This window comes from Podarcis bocagei (genome assembly GCF_964188305.1).
Source record: "Podarcis bocagei genome assembly, chromosome: 11".
NCBI classification, from domain to species: Eukaryota; Metazoa; Chordata; class Lepidosauria; order Squamata; family Lacertidae; genus Podarcis; species Podarcis bocagei.
In genome coordinates, this window is record NC_138136.1 from 56,788,679 (window position 1) to 56,814,359 (window position 25,681).

The window sequence follows — 25,681 nt, forward strand, 5'->3', positions numbered from 1 at the left end:
AGGGCCTTCGAGGTCTGGAGTCTCTTGTATAGAACATGGTAGGCACACAGGTTTTCTTAAACCTTACATCTAAGAAGGTAGGATGTTTCTAGTTCTCACGGTGAAAGAAAAGGAAGCTTCCCTAAACTGGACATTTTCTTGTTAAAATATAGGAGACAGAGAGACAGAGAAGTGTGTGTGTGTGTGTGTTTATGAGAGAGGGGTCTCCAAGATATGCTGGTCTAAATGACATGTAGGGAATTTGGCGTCTCTGGAAGATGCAGCCCAGATTTTGGGCTCCTTCCAGCAGAGTTAAGATCACACAGTTCAACTGAAGATCTTGGAGTGCAGCCTCTTTTATTCCTTCTGATAATTTTATGTGGCAAAATACTGGACAGGCGTACATCTTCCCTGCTGCTTTCGCCTCTGGATGGACCTTTGTTTTATTTTTATCCGGTTATCTGCGTAAACAGAAAATGACCACGGGAAAGAAAGAAAGAAACCTCATGGCCTCTTGAGGAGTGTTTATATCCTTCACATAAAATTGGTAGCTAGCACTGACCCACCTTGCTTTCCTTTCCTTCCTTTCTTCCTCAATCTTGGGAGTCCCTCCATGAGCCAAGTTTCCCTCTAGCCTGCCGGATTCCCATATGGCAGATGAGCTGTGAAATGTGAGCTGGGTTTTTCTAATTTAGGAATTGCAGATAGCACAGCCAGGGAATGACGGACGTCATCCTTGAGGATTTATTTGTCTTTCACGGCTGACTGGTCCAGTACTGCCACCCCACCCCATCATCTTGGCTATAACATTTTGTAGTAGGAAATGTCTCTGTTTCTCCCATCGCTTTGGAAGGTTGGAATGTAAAAAAAGCCTGCTGGATCAAGCCAGTAGTCCATTTAGTCCAGTATCCTGTTCTCACAGTGGCCAGTCAGATCCCTATAGAAAACCCTCAAGCAGGATTTGAGCACAATAACCCTCTCCCCTCCAGTGGTTTCCAGTAACTGGTGTTTGGAAACATTGGTGCCTCCAACCATGATGGCTAGCCATCATGGTTAGTAGACATCAATAGACCTCTCCTCCATGAATTTGTCTAATCCTCTTTTAAATCAAGTCCATGAACATCACTGCTGAAATCCTGAGTAGGAGCACACAATGCAGGGATAGCTTAGTCGGTAGAGCATGAGAGTTTAAATCTCAGGGTTGTGGGTTTGAGCCCCACACTGGGCAAAAGATTCCTTCATTGCAGGGGGTGAAGTAGATGATCTTTCCAACTCTACAATTCTGTGATTTTGTCAAAGCCCTCTGCTTATTTGGGCTCAGTTCAGAGTGCTAGTTTCAACTTAGGAAGGCCTATGCGGCTTGGGACCAAAGTTATCTCAATGATTGCCTTCTCTTGTGCAAACCTCCCCATTCCTTGCAGTCATTTGGAGGGGTTCTTCATTGGATTTTCTCGCCTGCTCCAAGCCATGGCATGATGAGCACCTTGGAGAGGGACCAAGGAGTGTGTTTCAGGACCATGGACAGTGATCCTGCAGTTGAAGTTGTCTCAGCAGTGTCTTAGAGCAGGCACGCCCAACCAGTAGATCATGATCTACTGGTAGATCACTGGACGAACCACGAACCCCCAAAAAGGGGGTAGATCACTGTCAGTTTATAACTCTGTGTGTAGATCACAGTCTCTTGGGAGTTGGCCACCCCTGTCTTAGAGCATCTGGCAGATCTTTAGAGGCGTTCACAGGCTAGAGGCCCTTCCCTCCAAATCTGACCAACTACCTCCCTCTGCATCCATTGGCCTCTTCTAAGCCCTGAGGTTCCAGGTTATGAGGATAGCTCATAAAGGTCTCTCCAGTCATTCAGGGGCAAAGGTCTCCATGGGGTTCTGGAGAGTTGTGGGTGCCCATGGCAGTACATTGGATGGACATGCGATAGACCAGGAATCAAATCCATCTGCTTGGGGCTGCCGTTGTTGGAGAGCTCTTGCCTCTGATGCTTCCAGGTCCGAGGCCATGGCAAGCAGTGGACCTCTTCTGTGACATCCCCTTCTCTCTCCCTCTTCCACCCCACCTAGCAGAGCTAATTCCATTCGTTCGCCACCTCCTATTTCCACCACTCATTCTGTTGCTCCATCTCTTTCTGCTTCCTCCTCCTCCTCCCTTTCCTTTCTTACCCACCTTAAATTAAACTCAAGGCTCCTTGTGGTCGTACTCTCATTTGTAGCTCGTTACTACCTGCTTCACCACGTGGTTTCCCTCCCCCCTTTTTTCTTTTGTATCACCTAGCACATTACTGTATCTTTTTAACTCCACCTTCAGCAGACTGGCACCCTCCAGTTGCACTGAACTCAATGTAGGATGAGCCCTGCAGGATCAGGCCCATTGCCCACCTAGTCCAGCCTCCTATTCTTACAGTAGCCTACCAGATGCCACATGCAAGTAGGAAATGAACACCCCCGTTCTCTTCTCACTTGGGATTGAGAAGCATTGTTGCCTCTGGCAGTGGAGGTAGAACGCAGTCATTGTCCATCATGAATTAGCCCAATCGTTTTTTATAGCCACCCATGTTGGTGCCATCACTCACTCTTGTGGTTTACCATGCACTATGTGAAGAGAGTCTGTTCCGAGTCTTCCAATGCTCAGCTTCAACGTCTCCAAGTTCTAGACTTATGAGAGAGAGAAACTTCTCCGTCTTTCCTCTCTCCACACCGTTCTAGAGTTGCCATATTTCAATAAGTGAAAATCCAGACACAAAAGTTGTTGAGATTATTATTTTTTTGGCAAAGTTGTTGAGTTTTTGAGCTACTTTTTAAGGAAATTCACCAAAAACACCCATCCATTATGGATTGCCATTGTCAGGAGTTCAGCTTACACTTGAGTAGGACCCTGGCAGAGACACATGCCCGATTGGCATCTTCTCTCCCTCCTGGTTGATCGTTTGGGAGCTTCATAAGCTTTCTTTATTCCAAACATCACAGCGACTGATGCCAACCGACACTGGCACACTTAGGGATCTGCAGAGTCTTTGCGCATCATGTGTAACAGACCTCAGCAACTCAGCATTTTGGCTAATCTATTTTATTTACATATAAACACACCCGGAGCACTGCAACATGGCTCCCTCTCTCTCTAGCATCAGACAGCAAAGAGAGAAAGAACAAAGGACAACAGTCCCACTTCACGGAACACAGTAACACAAACATCCTGTCTCTGTCACTTCCCATTCTGTGGAGTCAAAACATACCACGTCATGTGAAAGATAACAATCCCATGACTGCAATCATGGAGCAGGAATTCTAACATCCATATGCCTGTTTTTCCTCAGACATTTTTACCGATTTTCAGGAATTTTGCCTGGATGCTATTTTCGGCGGACGAATCCTGGATATGTCCGGGAAATCCCAGGCATAGGGCAATCCTACACCATGCACAATTTTACACTCTTCTATCATGTTCCCATTGCCCCCGTTATGTTATTCCCCCCAATCTAAAAATCATCCCCCTAGCCTTTCCCCATAGGAGAGTTGTTCTATCCCCTTGCCCTCTTGGTTGCCATTTTCTGAACCCCTTTCACAGCTCTACAGTATATGTTTTGTGGGGAGGCTTCCGTATTGGCTGAGACTCATGGGAATTGTAGTCCAAAAGGGCGCCCTATTTTCAGTTTTTGATCCTGTCTGTGTTGTAATCTTTAACCCTTCTTCATGATAAGGTGGTGGTGGTGGGGGGTAAGGTTTAGGCAAAATCTGCTTTCCTTGCAGTTTCAGCCACAACAATTTGGGTGGTGGTACCCCCTACCCCAACTTTGGAAATACCCACCCCACAAAATTATATAATTTTAGAGTTGAAAGCAGTCATGGAGATAATCTGGACCGGAGGATAGGGAACCTTTTCAACTGGAGGGCCATGTTCCCTCATGAGAGGTCTTCTGGGGGCCGTATGCGAGGGATGGCCTGAGGCAGAATTGGGCAGAGCGATGGGTGCAACTCTTACATTTGTGGGCAGCCTTCTAACCATGCAAATGTCAGAGGTTTCTTCTATATATAGACACATTTCTCCATCCTCCATTCTGGCAGTCTAAAGCAGTGTTTCCCAGCCTTGGGTCTCCAGCTGCTTTTGGACTACAACTCCCATCATCCCTAGCTAGCAAGACCAGTGGTCAGGGATGATGGGAACTGTAGTCTGGAAACAGCTGGAGACCTAATGTTGGGAAACACTGGTCTAAATGCATCATCATGGTTTAGCATTCAAGGAATGGGTATGCCATACTCATCTGTGTTAATAATTCCAGTAAATAAGAGTCCACCCACTCCCTAATTTTATTTTACTGATTACAGTGGTCCCTTGGTTCTCAAACTTAATCCGTTCCAGAATTCTGTTCCAAAACCAAAGTGTTCCAAAACCAAGGCGCGCTTTCCCATAGAAAGTAATGCAAAATGGATTAATCCCTCCCAGACTTTTAAAAACAACCCCTAAAACAGAAATTTAACATGAATTTTACTATCTAACGAGACCATTGATCTGTAAAATGAAAGCAATAAACAATGTACGGCAGTCACACAATCAATCAATCAGTAGCTGGACTGGGTTCCACGCAGTCACAAAAACAAAACGAAAAGAGCCACAAAAATGCAAAATAAATAGCAAAAACAGACAGACCTCAGCGTAACACTCAAAGCAGAACACATTTGGCTTCAAAAAAAGTTCGCAAACTGGAACAATTACTTCCGGGTTTGCAGTGTTTGGGTTCCAAGTTGTTTGAGTACCAAGGTGTTTGAGAACCAAGGTACCACTGTACGTATTAAATTTATACCCTACCCTTCCTCCCACAGGAGTCCGGGGCAGCAGATGCCTTTGTGATTCCAAAACCCAACAAATAAAACTTCCCATGCATTTTGTTTTAATGTCAAAAACAATTCTTAATGTTGGAAAGTTTCTCCTAATCGACTTCCCTGGAATTTCGACCTCAAGTTTTGCCCTGTGGCGCAAAAGAGAAGTGGTCCACATCACCTTCTGCACGACTGCCCTCCAGATATTTGAAGACTGCTATCGTATCTCTCCTTAATCTTCTCCAAGCTAAACATATCCAGCACTTTCAATCATTCCTCCCAGGACTTGATTTCCAGGCCCCCTACCAGCCTTCCTCTGGACACATTCCAGTTCGTCAATTTCCTTCTGAAAATATGCTCCTCAGAGCTGGGCCTGGTACAGTCCAAATGCAACTGGACCTGATTATATATATATATATATATATATATGCATGTGTGTGTATCTATTTCTGAAATAGCTAGTGATTACACTTTTCTTTTCTTTTTCTTCTCCAGGTACTTTGAGTTTTATGAAGGTCCTCTGGAGTACAACTCCACAAAATGCCTGGAGCTGAGGCAGGATATCATTTCGGTGAAGGTTCTCTCAATGTAAGTGGGGCCACACCATTTTAGTTCTCCAGCCTTAAGCAATTGTGAGTGATGCTGATGGGCTTTGACCAGGCAAATTTAATTGAGAAACACTCAGCGGAAGCCGTTTGACTTCTGAGGCGTGTTCAAAAACGAAAGCGTTTATTTCTGGGTATTCGGCATTCAAAAACCGAAACATTCGACTTCTGAGACGGTCGGAAACCGAGGTACCACTGTATACTTATAAATAAATGCTGATGATATGCAATGTCCAGATTCTTTATATTCAAAAGGAACTTTACTTTCATAAACATATAACTGAGAAGAACATATCTACATTCTCATGCTTATTCACTTTGTTCCTTATAGAGAACACAGGTTTCTCCCTATTAACACTTAGAGATCTTCCTCTGTCTGCTTCACCCCAGAGAGGCCACACTGACACAACATTGTCCTCAGCAGCATCCAGCGAAACCTCTCTCAGCAGCTGTTCTTCCTCACACACAGAGAGAGAAGACCAGAAAAACAGTTAAAAACAACAGTTACCGGAATAACAGTCACAACAGAATGCAATGCCTCTCTCATGTGACTCACAGCCAGCCAATCACACGAGAGCTACTGCCACAGGAAAAACCCTATGCTAAGAATGCATTGGCAAAACATTCCCATTTCAGGAAGTTAAACCATTATCCATAACACCCTGGACAGGTGAAAACGGCTGGATTAAAGAGCAGTTAGCGTTGGCATCCGCATAGCAGAGTCACGCTGACTTGGCATCGTTGGCTCTCGCCAGCCCCTCCACCAAGAAGCGCCCTTGTTTCCCAAGTTGCACTGTGGCTTTCTAGCCTCCTTTCTGAATCCCCCCCCGCCTGCCCCCATTCGCTGTTTTGTGCCCCGAAAAGATTTCAAAATTATCACGCTTGGCTGGTCTGAAGTACAAAATGACCTACTTCTTTGAAGAGTGACTTATGGAAAATCCTAAATTGCTCCCATTTTAAATATTAAACCCCTTCTCTCTGGAGGGGAAGCGAGGGAGGGAAAAAGCTCATTGTGTTTGAGGCAAGGTTGGACAAATGTGTGAAGGGTGTGTAGAGGATGGCTTTCTATCCTGGCATAAACCTTTTTTAAAATATAAAAAAACTTTCCCCATAGGTTTTGGAGTGCTTTCCTTCTTCTGGGGTACTACAAACTGCTGCAATTCAAAGGCATTGCATTGGGTGGTTTGGAAATGTATTTGTTTTTGTTTTTTCTAAGGGCCCCTGAGGATTGGAGAGTTTTATATGGGTGCATTCTGCAACATGTCATTGATGCAATAGTATTGCATTAGCGATGGGTTCATACTGGACCATCCACACATCTCTCTGCTTTGTTAGTTTTTCTGCAAGGTTTCCCTGACGATAACTGTATTCTTGCTGTCTGGAGGGGCACTCTTGCACTCCAGCACAACAATAGCAAACCAACAACAACAACCAAACAAACGAAAGAAAGAAACTGGAACGTTTGTGGTATAAAGATTACATTATTTCAGCTGCGGGACATGCATTGATTGGAAACGAAGCAGTGTGACCACCCAAAAAGACTGTTTGAGCGTATTACACCCATCCTGGTCCAACTGCGCTGCCTACCAATTAGTTTCCGGGCCCAATTCAAAGGGCTGGTTTTGACCTATAAAGCCTTAAATGGCTCTGGACCGCAATACCTCAAGGACCGCCTCTTTCCATATGAACCTACCTGGAGCCTGAGATCATCTTCTGAGGCCCTTCTTCATGTGCCTCCTCCTTGAGAGGTCTGGAGGGTGGCAACACGAGAACGGGGCCTTCTCTGCAGTGGCTCCCCATCTGGGGAATGCTCTCCCCAGAGAAGTTCACCTGGTGCCTTCATTATACACCTTTGGGCACTAGGCAAAAATGTTCCTTTTTAACCAGGCCTTTGGTTGATTTGATTGGCATCCTATGCCCTTTGAAAATGTTTTCCTCCCCCAGGGGTGGTTATTGGGTTGTTGTTTTCATTTTGATTATATATTTTGTGGTTTCGTGTTTTGGTTCCGTGAGCCGCCCTGAGACCTCCGGGTATAGGGCGGAATATAAAATCAATCATCAATACTTTTGCAGGTGCTAAACAGTATCTCTATAAGCACCCTATGAGCACGAATAATCCTAAACACACAAGGAAATGGGTGCTTGGAGGGGAAATGGGTGCTTGAAGGCAAGGACTCTTTTGGGACAAGCAAAATGCCCTAGGGCCACTGTTGAGGAAACACACTCTGCTGACAGAAGTCCCCTGGACCTGCTCCTCGTCTTCCCCATTGCATCTTGCTTGTTCACTCGTCTTAGAGCCAATGTGGTGTAGTGGTTAAGAGCGGTGGACTCGTAATCTGGTGAACCGGGTTCGCTTCCCTGCTCCTCCACATGCAGCTGCTGGGTGACCTTGGGCTAGTCACACTTCTCTGAAGTCTTTCAGCCTCACTCATCTCACAGAGTGTTTGTTGGGGGGGGGGGAGGAAGGGAAAGGAGAATGTTAGCCGCTTTGAGACTCCTTCGGGTAGTGATAAAGCGGGATATCAAATCCAAACTCCTCTTCTTCTTTTGCCCAGAGGAGAGGAAGAAGTGAACAGCAGGAATGGCGAGGAGGAGGAGGAAGGAGGCAACGCTCACACTTCTCTGAAGTCTTTCAGCCTCAGTCACCTCACAGAGTGTTTGTTGGGGGGGGGGGAGGGAAAGGAGAATGTTAGCCGCTTTGAGACTCCTTCGGGTAGTGATAAGGCGGGATATCAAATCCAAACTCTTCTTCTTCTTTTGCCCAGAGGAGAGGAAGAAGTGAACAGCAGGAATGGCGAGGAGGAGGAGGAAGGAGGCAACGCTGCCTCTGCCTGCTTGGCCATTGGCTCTGTCTCGCAAGAGGTAGCTGCAATGAGGCAGAGGAGCACAGCATCTGGCAACGTTGGCATCTGAGGTTTCCCTCCTCTAATTAAATGAAGTGGAGGAATCAGGGAGGGCACAAGCATGCAGAGCTGGTCTCTTATCATGCTGGTTGCACGTTAAGATGACCTTCTGCAAGGAAGTGGAGGTTGACACTTGTACTATCTATAGAGCCAGTGTGGTGTAGTGGTTAAGAACGGTGGACTCGTAATCTGGTGAACTGGGTTCGCTTCCCCGCTCCTCCACTTGCAGCTGCTGGGTGACCTTGGGGCAGTCACACTTCTTTGAAGTCTCTCAGCCCCACTCACCTCCCAGAGTGTTTGTTGTGGGGCAGGAAGGGAAAGGAGAATGTTAGCCGCTTTGAGACTCCTTAAAGGGAGTGAAAGGCGGGATATCAAATCCAAACTCTTCAAACTCTATCTATTAAAGCGTCAGCTGATAACACTCTGGGAATCTGCTGCGATGGCTGAGCTCATTTTCTCAGATTTGGGGCACAAAAACAAAAGACGTGACAAGTTTTATGAGAAGGTGGGGTGATTTTCTTGAACGTGTTAACAACAGAAAAGGAAAAGGGCTGTTGGCAGATACAGATCATGGCTTGCTTTACAGCGCTTTGATAATAATTAAGTAGGAGATGAAAAGCAGCCTGATAGCACGCAGAAAGATAGCTCACCCTTAATTGTTAATGAGATACCAGAAATGACAAATTTAAATGGAAAGACCCTTGTTTTATTTCCATTCTCCGTGCTGTTTTGTTGAACCAGATGTAAACGGCAGTTAATAATACCTGTATATAAAATTGGGGGCTGCCCTAGATTTATATATCAAGGAAGAAAAAGAAGAAGAGTTTGGATTTGATATCCCGCCTTTCACTCCCTTTAAGGAGTCTCAAAGCGGCTAACATTCTCCTTTCCCTTCCTCCCCCACAACAAACTGGGAGGTGAGTGGGGCTGAGAGACTTCAAAGAAGTGTGACTGGCCCAAGGTCACCCAGCAGCTGCATGTGGAGGAGCAGAGACGCGAACCCGGTTCCCTAGATTACGAGTCTACTGCTCTTAACCACTACACCACACTGGCTCTCAAGGAAATGTTTGCCCACCTCAGGCTAGTTCTCACCGCAGTGGCAAACTTTGTTTCTGCGTTGGGAGTCGATAGCCTCTTGGACCCATGCTCTAAGTTTAATTAAAAGATCCTTTCTCCCTCTTTTAGGGTGAAGCAGACAGAGTTGTTTGAAAGGTGGAAGAACCTTCAGATGTGCAAGTGGGAGATGAACATCACCGAAGCCAGACAGTTCAAGTAAGAGGCGTCTCAGCTCAGGGATGGTAGGACCTCATCAAGCACTGTTGGCTGAAGAACCGCTCTTGGCTCTTGCATTGTGCAGGAGCTGCTCTTGGTTTTGCAAGATGGAAGGTTTTTTATAACACTTTAGATCTTCCCCATGATATAAGTAAGGCCATTGCTAGTTGGTCTAGGGAGGGCAGCTCTTTACAGGTGGCATTTAGACACTGAGAGATCAAGATGCAAAGCCCCCCTTTTAGCCTTCCCAGGGCTCTGCCTGGGACAGCCCTAATTGCATAAGCATAAAAACCTTCTAGAACTAGAGTTTCCACCACCCATGTCTCTTGAAGGGTAATGATGTTTTGGTGATAGAATGGAATATCTGTAGATTGAGATAAACATCTAGACCAGCTGGCCACATTCCAGGAAAGGATATTTAGGTCATTGGCTGATTCTTGGATTTTTGGCACCCTCAGATATTTTCATTGGAATGTGGGTGGCACTGTGGGTTAAACCACAGAGCTTAGGATTTGCCGATCAGAAGGTCAGCGGTTCGAATCCCCGCAACGGTGTGAGCTCCCGTTGCTCAGTCCCTGCTCCTGCCAACCTGGCAGTTCAAAAGCATGTCAAAGTGTAAGTAGATAAATAGGTACCACTCTGGCGGGAAGGTAAACGATGTTTCCGTGCGCTGCTCTGGTTCACCACAAGTGGCTTAGTCATGCTGGTCGCATGACCTGGTAGCCGTACACCGGCTCCCTCAGCCAATAAAGCGAGATGAGCACCGCAACCCCAGAGTCGGTCACGACTGGACCTAATGGTCAGGGGTCCGTTTACCTTTACCTTTACAGATATTTTCAGCCGTTGATTCTTTAGGGTGGTGGAGCCTGGCGTTTTTGTAGGGAGGTGGGGTAAGATAGAAAAACCTTTTGTAGTAGGGACAGATTTGGTGTGTTTAGTTTCTCTGACAGGGCATCCACCCACTGTATCCGTATTTCAAAAGATGGAAGGTATATGCTCACCGTAGCAACATGGGGTGGCTAAGGACGGGTCTGAAGCCAGTGGTGGGCGGGACCAAAGCAAAAAGTGGGTGGGGCTCTGTGATGTTAACATATGAGAGTGCTGGAGGTGAAATAGTTAAACAGGTTGCCCAATCAGGACCCGGGGGGTGGAGTCAGAGGGACTATAAAAACAGCTCTGGGAGGAGTTTGTTAGGAGTTTGTTGGGAGTTGGGTGGTTGGTTAGAGTGGGAGTGAATTGGGATAGAGTTTGTGGGTAGGTTGAGTTAGTGTAGCGAAATAAGAGGAGTCAGGAACAGTTAGGGGCTAGGAAGACAAGTAAATATCTGAGAGGTGGTTTAGTGAGTGAGAGCAGGGAGTGGAAGTTATAGGTCTGGATAGGCACCCCATGATTATAATTGACTGATACTGTTTATGAAACCACAAGCTTGTTAAACTGCAATAAATAAACAAAAAATTATGTTCCAATTTAACCCTGACTGGACTCAGTATTGTACCAGGTAGGGCCTGGGTGGTGACAGCGAGAAATAAAGTAGTGGCACAGGGATCAAGAGACGGTGAAACGTCCAGGGACCCTGTGTGATCGCCACAGGCTCTACTCTCTCCCTCCCCCCCTTTTCTCTCTCTTTTTCTATCCCTCCCTTTCCCCCCTGTCTCTGTTCTGTCACGCTCATTGCCCCCTTTCCTTGCCTCTTCTTCCTCTGCCCAGGTGGCTTTTGGTGCCAGGAGAGATCTTTCTCTCACCCCAGAGGACTTCTGAAATTAGGCTGAGGGCCACATAAAATTTGGGCAGGGGCCACTGCATGGCACCTTGAGCTTGCTGGAGAAACAGTGTTGTATGCATGCAACGTTGACATCAACAGCAGCTGATTCACAGCTCTCTGCCACACTCGGTGTTTGCCTGGGTCGAGGGTCTGCCTTCGTCCTGTGGTTGACCCATGTAATCCTGTTTCTCCTTCTTTAGGGCTACTCTGTCGAGGTGCTGCAACGCCCCAGCCTTCCTCTTCACCACCCAGAAGAACACTCCTCTGGGAACAAAACTTAAGTACGAAGTGGACACAAGCGGCATCTTTCACATCAATCAAGAAATATTCCGAATGTTTCCAAAGGTGCGGTACATGTTGTTGACTTAACAAAATCTCAAGACGCCGTTTCTATTCAGAGGCGTGCGCCGGGTGACAATCTTGCCATCCTCTGTGCTGCAATGACTTCCTGCGTAACCGTTCTGATCGCAGGCTAACTGTTCTCTTTGCCGTCACATTCCTGTGCAACAGCTGATAGGCAGCTTAGTTTATATTTAGCAGCTTTACATCACGGGAGTATCATATCCATGTGGAAAATGACTGATCAACAGTCGAGTATTCTCTAGCAGGGATGAGTGCAGAATTGCTTCTGGTGTATAGCTAAGAAAACGAGATGATGCCCAATAGTGACCCCGAAAGACTGACTGACAGCAGTGCTTAGCATTTATATAGCACATTAAGCGTTCCAAAGTGCTTTATGTATACAGTGCATTGCTCCTTATGGTGAGCCCAGTGGTTGGTCTGGGAGCACCAGTTGCATTATTACTGTTTTCAATTAATTCAGATTAGAAGGTGGCTTCTAAGTGGTTTACAGGTGTAAAACCAATTCTTTCTTCTTCTTCTTCTTCTTCTTCTTCTTCTTCTTCTTCTTCTTCTTCTTCTTCTTCTTCTGTGATCACTCGTAGCCGAATAAGATTGTCTTCCATAAACACGGTTTTAACAATGAGTCCGTAAGTGACTGTGGAGGCCAATTCTGGATCCATACGTCCTTCCACAGTGGGGACATAGGTTTCCGGGCAGAAGTTGATCACAGTGTGGATTTGCCAAGCGTGCCTTCCTCTTAGCACGTTTCTCCCTTGCGTCCTGAGTTTGAGTATCTTCAAAGCCCATGACACCTTTGGTAAAGGCTGTTCTCCAATAGGAGCACTTGCAGGCCAGTGTTTCCCAATTGTTGGTGTTTATACTACATATTTTTTTAGATTTGCCTCGAGACAGTCTTTAAACCTCTTTTGTTGGCCACCAGCATTACACTTTCCATTTTTAAGTTCGGAATAGAGTAGTTGCTTTAATTAATTAATTAATTAATTAATTAAATTAATTCAGGTTACCAAGTTGGCTTCTAAGTGGTTTACAGGTATAAAACGAATTACAGATGCCAATACTGTAGCATCGTAGAAAGTGGTTGCAGGTGGACTTGATCAGCAGTCTGGAAGGCTATTGGAAGGCCACTTATAACAAGTTGAAGACAGGCCGTCAGGTCATGCATCCATGCAGATGAAGGCATCCATTTGTGCTGCTGCAGATGCACCATGGCGTCTCTTCTTTCCACGCTCCTCCCAGCGGTCGTTCCTCCTCTGGTCCGCTGCTTTGGATGCACGACTGCCTGCCAGTCTCTAGGCACTGCCGTCATCTGCAAGAGATCCCCACATATCAAGGTTGATGTTACCAGCCTTCATGTCACGGTTGCAGACATCTTTGTAAAACGGAGTTGGTCTGCAAACAGGGCCTGGGGCCTGAAGCCTGATCCCCATAACGGCAGTTTTATTTTCAACCCCTTTTCCTAAATTGCGCGCTGGATCAATCAAACGTTTGACCCTTGGTGTTATTGCTTCCCATATGTCAGTTCCAACCTAATGTTGCTTGTCCATCTCTGAACGTGGTTCTCTTTGCCCCCAAATCTCAGAGGACTCTTCGTTGCGCCATTGGGCTTTCTGCCATTATGAGCACCATGTAACGTGTGCTATAAATAAATCACATTAAAAGCAACAACAACCACCACACCACATTTCATGTCACCGTTTCCTTCAGATGTGTTTTTGTTTTACTGTTGCGGAATTACTCATAAACTATGCATGTACTAATAGCAGCATTTGCATGCTTACATAAGCAAGTCTTTCCATCTCCGTGAGGTGCCAGGCATTATAAGGAAGCAAATGCATCAGATCGTTTGTCCATGTAAACCAGGGATGGGTTTAACTCCAACCTTAGAAGACACGGGTTGCGTTCTGCTCAGGATGCGAACGGGGCTCCGGAACGGATCCAGTTCGCATCCAGAGGTACCACTGTATTCTCTGTTTTGCTCCTGTGGAGGAACAAGGCAGGTTTTGTTGCTTCAGCACCCTGGAGAGCTCCTAGTGAGCACTTTGCTCCAACATAAAACAAGGACTTTTTTGGGGGTATTTTTATTAAAGATTTTCTTGATTTACAGAAGTATGTGTAATGTCTCTCTCTTGTATTTTTTCCATTTAACATTTTTACAAATCAGTTTCATTTGTTGAGACAGTAGGAAGAAAAGGGGGAGAGGGGTGGAAGATGGGTGGGGTGGGTAAAGCAAGGACTTTTGAGACTTGTGCATCCAGTCTACGTCTCAAGGGTCCAGAACTCTGGCCTGAAAACCAGCACTTTTCTTTCACTCCATGACCTCCCGCCTTTGTGTCCTTCGTAGGCCACTGCACTGGTGAGATAGCTCGTTTCCTTGGGATCTTGACGGGACAGCCTTGGGTTCAGTTGGGCTCTGATCACCAAAATTCAGGCTCAGAGCTGGGAATCTGGGCCTGGCTCCTTAACCAGGGACACTAGCTGCCAACTCAGTGTCCTGGTCGCTGCTGGTCATGATGGGGTAGGGAATGAGGCCACCAAGATCTAATAACATGGATGTTTTTTATGTATGACCTAAAATGCAACAGCAGAGCTTTCCTGCAGTGTCAGTCCATCCATTGCACTGCCAGTCCCTACTATAGAGCAGGCTTCCTCACCCTCCACCCTCCAGATGTTTTTGGCCTACAACTCCCATGATCCCTAGCTAGCAGGACCAGTGGTCAGGGATGATGGGAATAGTAGTTTCAAAACATCTGGAGGATTGAGTTAGAGGAAGCCTGCTGTAGAGTAATCAGATACAGGGGAAACTCAAGAGTTGACCATACTTGTGTGTGCATGTGCGAGCCCAGAGTTAACTGTGTTTCATCCTTTCATCCAAGGGAACACAACCAGTTCCTGCGAGGGTTGCCACTGCTAATGAACCGGCTTACTCTATTTCTCTCTAGGAGATGCCGTACTATCGGTCCCAGTTCAAGAAGTGCGCTGTGGTTGGAAATGGAGGGATTCTGAAGAACAGCAGATGTGGCCGGGAGATCGACAGTGCTGATTTTGTGTTCCGGTAACAGTTTTGGTGCAATTCTTTAAGGGATTAGCAGTTGTGTATAGCACATGAAAGGGATGCGGGTGGTGCTGTGGGTTAAACCACAGAGCCTAGGGCTTGCCGATCAGAAGGTCGGCATTTCTAATCCCCGTGACGGGGTGAGCTTCCGTTGCTCGGTCCCTGCTCCTGCCAACCTAGCAGTTTGAAAGCACGTCAAACTGCAAGTAGATAAATAGGTACCACTCTGGCGGGAAGGTAAATGGGGTTTCCGTGCGCTGCTCTGGTTCACCATGCTTAGTCATGCTGGTCACATGACCCGGAACCTGTACGCTGGCTCCCTTGGCCAATAAAGCGAGATGAGTGCTGCAACCGCAGAGTCGACCACAACTGGACCTAATGGTCAGGGGTCCCTTTACCTTTTATAGCGCATGAATGTTTTGCCATGAGTTTTTGATGTGTATGTGAGCAACATTTGGGATCTTTCTTCACACATGGTTCACTGGGCCTTGCACCTATCGTTAATACCAGGTAGTAAAAGAGAGCAAGTGGGAAGGAGTCCCTGACTTAAGAAGTAGGGAATAAGTTTTAAGCTTCGTATTAAAACCCAGAGTCTCCAAAGCTCACTAAACTTCTTTGGGAAGCCAAGCAGAAAGCACAGTTAAGCTTTGGGACTCACTCCCACAGCAAGTAGTGGTGGATCTCAACTTGGATGGTTTCAAAACAGGATTGGACAAATTCATGGGGGAGAAGGCTATCAATGGCTATGATTGGTGGGGTTCCCAAAGGCATCTTGTTGGCCACTGTGAGAACAGGATGGACCATTGGCCTGATCCTGCAGGCCATTCTAGTCCAAAACATCAGTAGGGTGCCATGTTGGGGAAGACTGCTGTAGCACCTACAGGGATGCGGGTGGTGCTGTGGTCTAAACCACCGAGCCTCTTGGGCTTGCTGATTGGAAGGTCGGCGGTTCGAATCCCCATGACAGAGTGAGCTCCCGTTGCTCTGTCCCAGCTTCTGCCAACCTAGCAATTCGAAATCATGCCAGTGCACGTAGATAAATAGGTACTGCTGTGACAGGAAGGTAAACAGCATTTCCGTGTGCTCTGGTTTCCATCACGTTGTCCAGTTGTGCCAGAAGCGGTTTAGTCATGCTGACCACATGACACCGGGAAAGTTGCCTGTGGACAAATGCCGGCTCCCTCGGCCAATAAAGCAAGATGAGCGCTGCAACCCCATGGGTGCCTTGGACTGGACTTAACCGCCCAGGGGTCCTTTTACCTATTTTTACCTTTAGTACCTACAGTACATAAGGGGCACGGGTGGCGCTGTGGGTTAAACCACAGATCCTAGGACTTGCTGATCAGAAGGTCAGCAGTTCGAATCCCTGCAACGGGGTGAGCTCCCATTGCTCGGTCCCAGCTCCTGCCAACCTAGCAGTTCGAAAGCACGTCACAGTACAAGTAGATAAATAGGTACTGCTCTGGCGGGAAGGTAAACGGCATTTCCGTGCGCTGCTCTGGTTCGCCAGAAGCGGCTTAGTTCTGCTGGCCACATGACCCGGAAGATGTACGCCAGCTCCCTCGGCCAATAAAGCGAGATGAGCGCCGCAACCCCAGAGTCGGCCACGACTGGACCTAATGGTCAGGGGTCCCTTTACCTTTACCTTACCTACAGTACATAGGAAGGAAATTGGCTTGCACTGCTTCAGTTCACTGGTCCATCTATTTCAGTATTGTCACCACTGGCTGAGACATCCCAAGTCCCACTTGGTGAAGTGGGGGGTTGAAACTGAGACCTTCTGCATGCAAAGCATATTCTCTACCACTGAGCTACGTCAACCCTTCGCCATGGCTCCTGTTCCTTGCACTGGTGTTCCCCCACAGCATACAAATCCAAAGTGGCCAGAGTTCTCTGAAGGCAGAAGGTCTAGAGATCACTACTCAGTCTGATGCCTGGCTCCACCTAGAGTTCTGAGGGTGAAATTGCTCACATCACCTACCGGTTTCTCAGGGTGTGGCACAAGAGGCACTCAAAAGTAATAATAATAATAATAATAATAATAATAATAATAATAATAATAATAATAATAATAATAATAATAATAATAATTGCACCACTCTGGGCGGCTTCCAACAAAATATTAAAATACAGTAATGCATCAAACATTAAAAGCTTCCCTTCAGAAGCTTTTAGAGCTGCCTTCAGATGTCTTCTAAAAGTCTGGTAGTTGTTGTTCTCTTTGACATCTGATGGGAGGGCGTTCCACAGGACGGGTGCCACTACTGAGAAGGCCCTCTGCCTGGTTTCCTGTAACCTCAGTTCTCGCAGTGAGGGAACCGCCAGAAGGCCCTTGGCACTGGACCTCAACGTCCACGTAGAACAATGGGGGTGGAGACGCTCCTTCAGATATACTAGACCGAGGCCATTAAGCCTCTTTTTTTGTAATTTTAAACAATGTTGTACATTAAGGAATCACAAGCTGCACCCGGCCCTATTGTTGACTCTTTCTGAAATGTTTTGGATGATGGAATTAACTATAAAGGTAATATTTCTGCTGAACATCTAGGGCGATGTTTCTCAAGCTTAGGTCTGTTTTGGGACTACAACTCCCAACATCCCTAGCTAGCAGGACCAGTGGCCAGGGATGATGGGAGTTGTAGTCCCACAACAGCTGGAGACCCAAGTTTGAGAAACAGTGATCTAGGAGGGAAAGAGGACCGAGGGGAATGTCTGAAGAGTGCCTGTTTTAAAAATCTCCTTAATTGAGGTGGAGAATGGAGGGCTGCCACTAAAAATGGCTTCTCCTGATGGGTCATTTCTCTTGTGGCGCTGAGAGCATGATTTATAACCTGCTGATCAGTGGGTACAGGAAGATATTCCTTTCAGAGGAAGCAGTCTGCAGAAGGGGAAAACACCTTTGGAATCAGGGAGAGCTAGGTTCAAATCCCTCTTCCATTAAGCCAGATCACTCACTCTCTCAGTCTACTCAGCCTACACATCTTAGCTCCTTGAAGGAGAGAAATAATAATGGCCTCTTTGTTGCTCTGTCCTTTCTAGGTGCAATTTGCCTCCCATTTCTGAGAAATACGTTGTAGATGTTGGTGTAAAGACGGACGTCGTGACGGTTAACCCCAGCATAATCACCGAAAGGTCAGTTGCTTGCCTCTTCCTTGCCCACTTCTGCCCACGCTTTCCTCCTCCTGCGACTTTGCGAAATTGACAAACCTCAGGAAAGGAGCAACGGCGCCTTATTATTAGCTCCGGCGGTTCTTGCTCTTGACTTCGTAATTTCATAGCAACTGGAAATCAGAACAAAATCGGGCCTTCTTCTCAGCGAGGCAAATGTGTTCAGAAGGTCCCTGCAGACTTCCTCCCTACAACTCACCTGCTCCTTTTCTGATGTTTTTCTTCTTCCTTACTGAAAAAAGTAAGATCCACAATAAGTAATGCATTAAACAGCAATATCCTTTGATGCTCTGCATTTTCAAAAGAGAGGAGAAAAAGAAATGCAAATAAATCCGCTAATTATCTGCCTTTGGGAGACTCCCAATAAATTTTATAGTTATAGTACCTTGTTGTTGTGAGTTGAGGACCCTCCACCAGTGGTAAATAAGACACAAGGACACATGTATTTTAGGTTAATGGGCTAAAGAAGACCACAAATTTATTGGTTACAGCATGTGAGTGGTATTGGCTTAGGCATTGGATCAAACAATCTATATATGACTCCACCCCGCTCAGCAGAGAGTCATTCGAGGGTTAACAACCAGTGGGAGGAGCTTGTTGATGCAAATACAACTGGAAGCTTCCCCTGATGTCACCGGGGTTGTGCTGTTAATGGAGGAATCCGAGGGCTCCCTTGGACAAAAAAACAAAGACACCAACCAGGACAATTTGGAGCAAAACAGCAGCCTGTAGGCTTGGTCTTTATTGTAGACTGTCGCGACAGGACTCCCACCCACTACAAGATGAAGCAAGATGGAAGCCCAGAACAAAAAAAGTCCCCAACTTTTATTAGTTGCTAACCCCCCAAACTACACCCCTAAGACTACATCACAACTACATCACAAATATATCACAAAAAGGAGGGGTTGAGGGAGGAGTTGTGGAGGTAACCTGAGTATCTTGTCACTTGGCTGGTTCCTCCTCCCCCCCCCTCCCCATGAGTCATTTCCAGAGGACAAATGGGAGTTGGCAGTTTCCTGCCCCCAGAGGGAAGATCTGATCATTGTCCTTTGTTTCAGTCTGTGTTGTATCCACTCCCATATGCAAGTCCTTTGTGACCCTGATGGTCTTCTGTCTGGGACCATCAAGGTTGGCATGCCAACTGGGTAGGGCTCCTGCCTACGTGTTGGTACGCTCAAGGGATTATGGCCGTCCTGTATCAAACCATCCCCCTTTGATAGTCCTTCCTTCATGGAGCAAAATAAACGTGGACCAGCATAAATCCGATGTACAGTTGATTTACTATGAATATATAACAGAAACGTTGCATAAGTTGTGTGTGTGTGTGTCGTGTTTGTACAAATTGAATGATTTGGGGGGGGGGGTTCCTGCAACAGTGCCATCGCCCTAGCCACCAGCAGGGCATCAGGATCCACGACCACCGGATTCCTTTAACGGAATACCCAACAAGGGGAGAGGTAGATGATGGCCACACCCTGCCCACCAACACACAACAAATATTCCAATGCCTAACCGCCACCCAAGCTCGCTGCCAAATATCCTCACAGCTGCAACCAATCCCTAATGCAACTGATGATAGCTGCCAACCACACATCGTTTCCTTGATCAGACAAATGAACGCCATCGTCTCGAAACAGGGCCGCCTCGCTGAGCAGAATGAGGCGCGGTGGTGCCGCGGCTGCTTGAATGCAGGTAGACCCCGCCCCCAAGCCAACCCTATTGGCTGGCCTGGTGGGTACGGCGCGGCAGCCGGGAAAGGGACGCAGGGGGCCGAATACACCTCCCTGCTGATGCGGGAATGGCCCCCACTCACAACACCTCCCCTCTGTGAGGAGGAGAGGCTTTTCAGAAACACAATAGGTGTTGTTGTTGTTTAGTTGCTTAGTCGTGTCTGACTCTTTGTGACCCCATGCACCAGAGCACACCAGGAACTCCTGTCTTCCACTGCCTCCCGCAGCTTGGTCAAATTCATGTTGGTCTCTTCAAGAACACTGTCCAACCATCTTGTCCTCTGTCGTCCCCTTCTCCTGGTGCCCTTCATCTTTCCCAACATCAGGGTCTTTTCCAGGGAGTCTTCTCTTCTCATGAGGTGGCCAAAGTATTGGAGCCTCAGCTTCAGGATCTGCCCTTCCAGTGAGCACTCAGGGCTGATTTCCTTAAGAATGGATAGGTTTGATCTTCTAGCAGTCCATGGGACTCTCCAGAGTCTCCTCCAGCACCATAATTCAAAAGCATCAATTTTTTGGTGATCAGCCTTCTTTATGGTCCAGCTCTCACTTCCATACATCACTACTGGGAAAATCATAGCTTTAACTATACGGGCCTTTGTCGGCAAGGTGATGTCTCTGCTTTTTAAGATGCTGTCTAGGTTTGTCATTGCTTTTCTCCCAAGAAGCAGGCGATTTTATTTTCGTGACTGCTGTCACCATTTGCAGTGATCATGGAGCCCAAGAAAATAAAATCTCTCACTGCATCCATTCTTCCCCTTCTATTTGCCAGGAGGTGATGGGACCAGTGGCTATGATCTTAGTTTTTTTGGTGTTGAGCTTTACAAATAGCAGCACAATAGGTAGGGACTGTTTTCCACTAAAAAAAATTCCTCATCTACCCTCTCTGTTTTTTATTATCATTCTGACCTTTTCTGTGCTGCTTAATTGCTATCACCTCTAAGAAGTGTACAAAAAAGCTCAATACGGGGAGTGGACTAATACCTGAAAGTTTCAACTTGTACAATATATCCTACCTCTTGATAACCCAGTGTTTCAGTGATGACAGGTCTCTCTGTTTCAACCTCCGGGTAATTGCCTCTTTCTTTTGCTACGAAGAAGGACGCCTAGCGATAATGCCACCCGTTCTAACTTACTTCCTCCTCCAGGTTTTTGGATCTCACAATAAAACGTACAGATATATACTGTATTTATTTGATATAATGCATATTTCCGTCTACCCACGCCGAAGGCCTTTTAACTCCTGTTGATTTCAAGCCCACTGAAATCAGCAGGACTTCAAAGAGGTTAAATTTGGCGAGGCCTTTCCCATTTAATCCTCCCCCGCTCCCACTCATGTTTTTCTTTTGCATATCTAGAGTATGAGCATCATGCTGCCAGAAAGAGAGAGGGTTTACTCTCTTGGAGGAGGAGGAGGAGTTTGAATTTCATATCCCGCTTTATCACTACCCTAAGGAGTCTCAAAGCGGCTACCAATCTCATTTTCCCTTCCTCCCCCACAACAAACACTCTGTGAGGTGAGTGGGGCTGAGAGACTTCAGAGAAGTGTGACTGGCCCAAGGTCACCCAGCAGCTGCATGTGGAGGAGCGGAGACACGAACCCGGTTCACCAGATTACGAGTCTACCACTCTTAACCACTACACCACACTGGCTCTCTGCAGTCCTGAAGCCATGTGGGGAAGAAGTGGGTGGTTGGGTGGGAAAGCAAAGATTGATGAACCACCACATCTTGTGCCCTGCCAGGCTCCCATCAGCAGGGCAGAAAGGTGGGTCAGGACCCTCGTACTTACGGGACCGCCTCTCCTGGTATGTCCCGCAGAGGACCCTAAGGTCCATGAATAATAATAGCTTGAAAGTCCCAGGTCCTAAGGAAGCCAGACTATCCTCCACCAGGGCCAGGGCTTTTTCAGTGATGACTCCAACCTGGTGGAATGCTTTGTCCCACGAGACCAGGGCCCTGCAGGACTTGATCTCCTTCCGCAGGACCTGTTAGACAGAGCTATTCCGCCTGGCCTTTAATTTGAATTAGCCTGATCCTCTATTCCAGCGGTTCTCAACCTGTGGGTCCCCAGATGTTGTTGGACTACAACTCCCATCATCCCTGAGCTCTGGCCTTTTGTACTGTTTTATTGTTGTTAGCCGCCCTGAGCCCGGCTTCGGCTGGGGAGGGCAGGATATAAATAAAATTTATTATTATTTATTATTAGTTCAACAACATCTGGGGACCCGCAAGTTGAGAAAGGCTTCTGTCTATTCCCTTTTCCCTTTCCCCTTCTATGAAGAAACCCTTTCTGGGACCCCACATTTAAATTCTTCCCAGGGGCGTAGCGTGGGTTGCCCATGCCCAAGGCGGGGCAAGTGTTGCGCCCCATGCGGTGGACTGGGCAGCAGTCAGTCCCTTCGCTGGCCAGCGTCTAATCAGTGGAGTCTCCTTGCAAACTAGCCCCAACCTGGGAGCAGAGATAAGACAGACATACGCGAAGCTAGGAGCATCACTCTGCTGCCTTGCCCTCCTGTCCTTGCAGTGATGCGCCCTGGGCAACGCACTTGGCTCCAGCAGTGCTTTCCTGGCTTCCTCTTCCTCCCTCCCTCCTTGGTGGGTGGGGGTGCAGCACCCTCCCCCTCCCTCCCTCCCTGTCAGCTAGCCTCTCCTGCTGTGCCCCATGGAGGACCTTAACGTCCACAAATAACAACACTTTGGAGGTCCCGAGCCTTAAGGAGGTTAGATTGGTTTCAACTAGGGCCAGGGCCTTTTCAGTACTGGCCCCGAAGTGGTGGAACACTCTGTCACAAGAGACTAGGGCCCTGCGGGACTTGACATCTTTCCGCGGGGCTTGCAAGACAAAGCTGTTCCACCTGGCCTTTGGTTTGGACTCAGTCTGACCCTTATGTTTCCCTCCTGTAATAGGTATGAGTTACTCGTGCGTAAGCTGGTGCCTTTCTCGGTTAATTTGCCTTGTTAAACCTTTCTGACTGCACAGCCCCTTCTCATCGCGGCTGCCTCAGTCACTGGCAGAATCCGTCAGTGGGCGTTTCTTGAACCTCTTCCAACATAAAAGTTGTTTGACACCCAGTCTCCTCCTCCTCTCACTGCGCGGGAGTCTTCTGCGCAGGGAAGGCGTGGGTAGCGGAGGACCTGGGCTCTCCTCACTGATGTCCAGTGAAGAGTCCTGGAGCCCTCTCTCCACTTCCCCCGTCTGCCCCCCTTTATCCCTGGTGTTGCGCTGAATGGCTTCCCCCTCTACTGAGCTGTTTCTCCCCCTGCTGCTGGGTCCTTCGCCAGCATCATCTGGGAGCCTCCCCTTCGCCTCTCCCTCCGATGTCAGTTCCCTGACACCTCCCCTTATGGTCTTGATTTATCAGCTACTTTAAAATGAGGCTGCATTTTAAATTGCATTTTAACCTGTATTTTAAATTGGTTTCCCCCCTCTCTTTCCCCCCTATTATGTTTTTACTGTGAATTTTATTGGTGTTAGCCGCCCTGAGCTCGGGAGGGTGGGGTATAAATAAAATTAAATATCATTATTGTTAGGGGTTGGGTGCGCACAGTTGTCCCTTCGCAGGCCATGAAGAGGAGGCAGCGCCACCCCAGTCCGAAGGCCCGGTCTGGGCATTGCTTTCCTCCCCAGGGCTCCAACCTCGATGAGGGAGCCTCTTGTGGGCGCAGCTGGTTGCGCCCCCTCAGAAATTTGCGCCCGGGCCATGGCCCTCGGCCCTTCCCATCCTACGCCACTGGGACCACCCTACCGATCTGTTATCTGGTTCTCTTATACTGCTGCTGTTTTGCCTGGAAAAGGATGCCCCAAACCCAAAGCTGTTCCTAGCGTTGGCCGCGGTTGCGAGAGTTGTGGCTCTCCAGTCTCCCTGATTGCTCTCCCTTTAATCTTCCCAAATCATCAGGTTCCACAAACTGGAGAAGTGGAGGAAGCCCTTTTTCGAGGTCTTGCAGGTATACGAAAACGCCTCGGTCCTGCTCCCGGCTTTCTACAACACCCGCAACACGGACGTCTCTACCCGGGTCCGGTACGTCCTGGACGACTTTGAGTCCCAGCAGGCCGTCTACTTCTTCCACCCGCAGTACCTGATCAACGTCTCGCGCTACTGGCTGGCTCAAGGGGTGCGCGCCAAGCGCATCAGCACGGGCCTGATCCTGGTGACGGCGGCCTTGGAGCTGTGCGAGGAAGTGCACCTCTTTGGATTCTGGGCTTTCCCCATGAACCCCTCAGGGATATTTATCACCCACCATTACTACGACAACGTCAAACCTCGTCCGGGATTCCATGCCATGCCTTCAGAAATCTTCAACTTCCTCCATATGCACAGCAGAGGCATTCTGAGGGTGCACACAGATGCCTGCACTTGCTGCTGAGGGGTCAGGACAGGAGGAAGTTCGGTTCTACTCCCGAGTCGTGTAAAGGAAAGGAAGAAAGGGAGACGATGCGCAGGCAGCCCTGGGTCTCGAGAACCAAGTTGCACAACTGGTTTTTTTTGCAAGGCTGCTTGGCACCTTTCTGCATCCATGTCTCGTGAAAGATTCCCCGTGGTACGGTTATCAGATGCCACGTTCTGAAAAAGACGTGTGGCTGTGCGGATTGGCACAGCGCAATCTGTGTCGGAGAGGGCGGAGTGGTGTGTTTTTATATAACGACATTGAGAGATTTATGCAATAATGTTTGATAACCATACATTTCCTCAAAGGCTTTGTGTTGTTCCTCATGAGCTGGGGTTAACGACACCCTCCCTCGCTTGGCCAGCCTTGTAGGGTGGCTGCTGTTTGGGCTGAAGCCCACCTTCTCTCCACCGCAGGAATCCACAACCTGCCTTGGAGCCCGTGACAAACAGGAGAAGCACATTGACTAGTGGTTTTAGGCCAGAAATAGAGCACATCACTGTAACGATTCCTTATTTCACCTCCGGGAACGCACCAAACCTGAGCGTACTTGGCAAAGCTGAGGATCTAGACCTGTTGTTTTTAAGGTGTAGTGCCAATGCCCTTGTGTGACAATGCTAGCACTCATCAGGGGATGCTCAAGAAAAACACTGTAAGGCTGCGTCTGCTCCATCCATTTCAAGCCCAAGGCTTCCACGGCAAGGATTCTGGGAACTGCAGTTTACCCCCTCGCTGAGCTACAATTCCCAGCACCCTTAACGAACGGCGGTTCCCAGGATTCTTTGCGGGAAGCCATGTGGGTTATTTATTTATTTTTTCCAATAAGATTTTTATTATAGCTGCCTAAGTGGGGTGGTGCTGTGGGTTAAACCACAGAGCCTAGGACCTGCCGATCAGAAGGTCGGCGGTTCGAATCCCCGCTACGGGGTGAGCTCCCATGCTCGGTCCCTGCTCCTGCCAACCTAGCAGTTCGAAAGCACATCAAAGTGCAAGTAGATAAATAGGTACCACTCCAGCGGGAAGGTAAACGGCGTTTCCGTGCGCTGCTCTGGTTTGCCAGAAGCGGCTTAGTCATGCTGGCCACATGACCCGGAAGCTGTACGCCGGCTCCCTCGGCCAATAAAGCAGGATGAGCGCTGCAAACCCAGAGTCGTCTGCAACTGGACCTAATGGTCAGGGGTCCCTTTACCTTTTAGTTGCAAGGCTAGAAAAAGAAGCAACAGAAAAAGAGAAAGGGGCAATAGAGATAAAGAGAGAAAAGGGGCTTAAAAAGTGGAAACAGAGAAGCTGCTTTAAATGTGTGGTGCGGATGTGGCCAAAGAGACGTTGTTTTTGTACCCTGCCTGCAAATCTGCTTTTTCACTTTTAGTTTTCCATAAGTACCACTGGCAGGAAGATCAGGGTTCAGAGGTCCTTGAAATAATACACGTCTCTTTCCTCTCCCGGCCAGTTTGCTCTCTCAAACAACTTACTGTGGACTAAACACCCCATAACCACTTCCCGTCTGCTTGCCAGCTCCACAGCATTAGGGTTAAAGAAGGATTTAAAAAAAGGACCTTCACCTTCAAAGCATAGAACTATTTTGGTTCTGGTTCACGTTGGAAGGTGCAAGCGGAGTGGTGCAGGACGCAGTCTGAAA

At 47.7% G+C, this 25,681-nt stretch overlaps 1 protein-coding gene across 2 annotated transcripts in view; it reads left to right on the plus strand.

The window, feature by feature from the left end:
* ST8SIA5 (ST8 alpha-N-acetyl-neuraminide alpha-2,8-sialyltransferase 5) overlaps positions 1-25,210 on the plus strand; it is a 60,583-nt gene extending 35,373 nt beyond the window's left edge. For both annotated transcript variants that reach the window (XM_081213088.1, XM_081213087.1), the window contains 6 exons: positions 5,295-5,387; positions 9,493-9,579; positions 11,542-11,686; positions 14,644-14,756; positions 17,796-17,888; positions 23,553-25,210. In XM_081213088.1, the coding sequence (XP_081069214.1) occupies positions 5,295-5,387; positions 9,493-9,579; positions 11,542-11,686; positions 14,644-14,756; positions 17,796-17,888; positions 23,553-24,021 (1,000 nt within the window). In that variant the 3' untranslated portion in view covers positions 24,022-25,210. The remainder of the gene's footprint in view (positions 1-5,294; positions 5,388-9,492; positions 9,580-11,541; positions 11,687-14,643; positions 14,757-17,795; positions 17,889-23,552) is intronic.
* Positions 25,211-25,681: the final 471 nt, after the last annotated feature.